General features: G+C 67.6%; 1 protein-coding gene across 1 annotated transcript in view; it reads left to right on the top strand.

The window, feature by feature from the left end:
• Nucleotides 1-2,200, top strand: part of TTLL8 (tubulin tyrosine ligase-like family member 8) — a 36,798-nt gene that overhangs the window by 21,038 nt on the left and 13,560 nt on the right. Inside the window, exons 5-6 of the mRNA XM_014549178.1 lie at nt 104-177; nt 923-1,097. Coding sequence (XP_014404664.1) covers nt 104-177; nt 923-1,097 — 249 coding nt within the window. The remainder of the gene's footprint in view (nt 1-103; nt 178-922; nt 1,098-2,200) is intronic.

Below are 2,200 nucleotides of genomic sequence, written 5' to 3'. Positions count from 1 at the left end.
CTGGGCGGTCAGGGGCTGTCTGGCCGCCGTGGCCGCCTGAAGCGAGTGTTGGTGGCCAGGCATTCGGCCGTGACGCGTGGATGCCCCCATGTTGTATTTGCAGAAAGTAAACGTCCTGAAAGCAAAGAAAGCCAGGAAGCGGCCTTCGAGGAAACGGACGACATCCATGACGTGATGGTAGGTCCCCTGCGCGAGGCCCTGGGGGACCCGGGCGCAGCCATGGCATCGGGGGCGGACACAGCCCATCCCGAGGCCTCTGCACCAGCCGCTGCAGAGCCAGGCGGGGGTCAGACAGCCCACAGCCGGGTGACACGCTGCAGGACACCCATGTGTGCATGTGTGTATACCCATGTGCCTGAGCTCACGCATATGTGTGCATGTATGAGAGCATATGCGTGTGCATGTGTACGTATGTGTGTGAGCACATGCATGTGCAAGTATGTGCACGTGGTGTGCATAAGCATGTGTGTCCTGTGTGCCCATGTGTGAGCCGACAGGCTGTGTCTGTGACTGGAAATGCCGCGAGGAGCAGGCAGGAGAAGGTGCCCTCACTCGTGCTGGCTGCACACTGACCACTGAGCAGAGCTGAACCCCAAACAGCCCAGCTGGTGACCTTGATTGGGCCAGGGGTTGGGGGGCCACTCAGCCCGCAGTGCGGGTCCTGGGAGCCGGTGCGGAGACGCCAGGGCCCTCATGCGGGACTCGGGGGAGGGACAGACTTAAAAAGAGGCCACAAGCGTTCGCCGGGGAGAAACGGACTTGATTACATTAGACCTGCGAGGAGCAGGACCCTGGGCCACGGCGCTCCCCCCACCAACGCCGGGCACGGTGGCCCCGGAGCCGGAGCGGGTGTGATGGGGGGGTGGACTCTGTCCGCGGCCGCGGGGACAGGATGCGGGTCCTGATGGAGGCCTCCTGCCAGTCCAGGTTGGTGCGAAACGAGGTCCCCTACTTCCTCTGGACGATCAAAAGGGACTCCATCGACTACCACAGCCTGAGCGGCGACCAGATGCTGAACCACTTCGGCCGGACTGCGTCTCTCCGTGTCCCCGGGTGCCGCTCCCTGTGTCCCCGGGTGACCCTCTCCGTGTCCCCGGGTGCCGCTCCCTGTGTCCCCGGGTGACCCTCTCCGTGTCCCCGGGTGCCGCTCCCTGTGTCCCCGGGTGACCCTCTCCGTGTCCCCGGGTGCCGCTCCCTGTGTCCCCGGGTGACCCTCTCCGTGTCCCCGGGTGCCGCTCCCTGTGTCCCCGGGTGACCCTCTCCGTGTCCCCGGGTGCCGCTCCCTGTGTCCCCGGGTGACCCTCTCCGTGTCCCCGGGTGCCGCTCCCTGTGTCCCCGGGTGACCCTCTCCGTGTCCCCGGGTGCCGCTCCCTGTGTCCCCGGGTGACCCTCTCCGTGTCCCCGGGTGCCGCTCCCTGTGTCCCCGGGTGACCCTCTCCGTGTCCCCGGGTGCCGCTCGCTGTGTCCCTGGGTGACTCTGAGGCCACAGAAGCGCCTCCTGTGGGTTCACAGCCCGAGTCTGAGGCGAGCTGGACCCTGGCTCTGGGTCCCGGGAGGGGCTCTGGGTCCGGGAGGGGCTCCAGGCCTGAGGAGCGGTGGCCCCCCTCACCTGCGTGGTGACCTGTAGCTACAGGGACAGTGACAGGGGCTCTGCAAGGGAAGGGGACACAGCCTGCACGCCCATCACGTCCTCCCTCACCTTCCAGCCCCACGGCCCCTCCTACAGGGGGGCTGTCCCCCACTTGCCCTTGGGCTCCTGCTCAGGGGAGGGGCCTGCAGGTCCCGCTGGGTGAGGTGGGTAGAGGGCTTCCCTGACAACAAGAGGCCATCCCCTCAACAGGCAAGGACGACACAGGAGGGGGACGAGGCCACGCTGCCCGTGGCTCTGTGTGGGGGTCCAGCCCCCTGCGTCCTCCCAAGGCTCAGGGCATGGCCTCCTGTGCAGTGAGGCGATACTGTGGGCGCCCCAGTCAGGCTGGGCTCCCTGCAAAGACCCCCGCCGAGTGGCCGTGAGGGGCTCCGCTTCCTTCCACATGGGTGGCAGCTGGGCCCCGGGTGCAGGTTCCCCCAGGTCCCTGGAACCACAGATGGTGTCCCTCCCACCTGCCCCACTGCCTGTGCCCTCAGGATGAGCCAGAGGCCCAGGGCCCAGCTGGCCAGGGTGGGCGGGGCTGTTGGGGGGCGTTCTGCGGGTGCAGGG

This window comes from Myotis brandtii, unplaced genomic scaffold (genome assembly GCF_000412655.1).
Source record: "Myotis brandtii unplaced genomic scaffold, ASM41265v1 scaffold537, whole genome shotgun sequence".
Lineage (NCBI taxonomy): Eukaryota > Metazoa > Chordata > Mammalia > Chiroptera > Vespertilionidae > Myotis > Myotis brandtii.
This window is presented reverse-complemented; position numbering and strand designations above follow the sequence as displayed.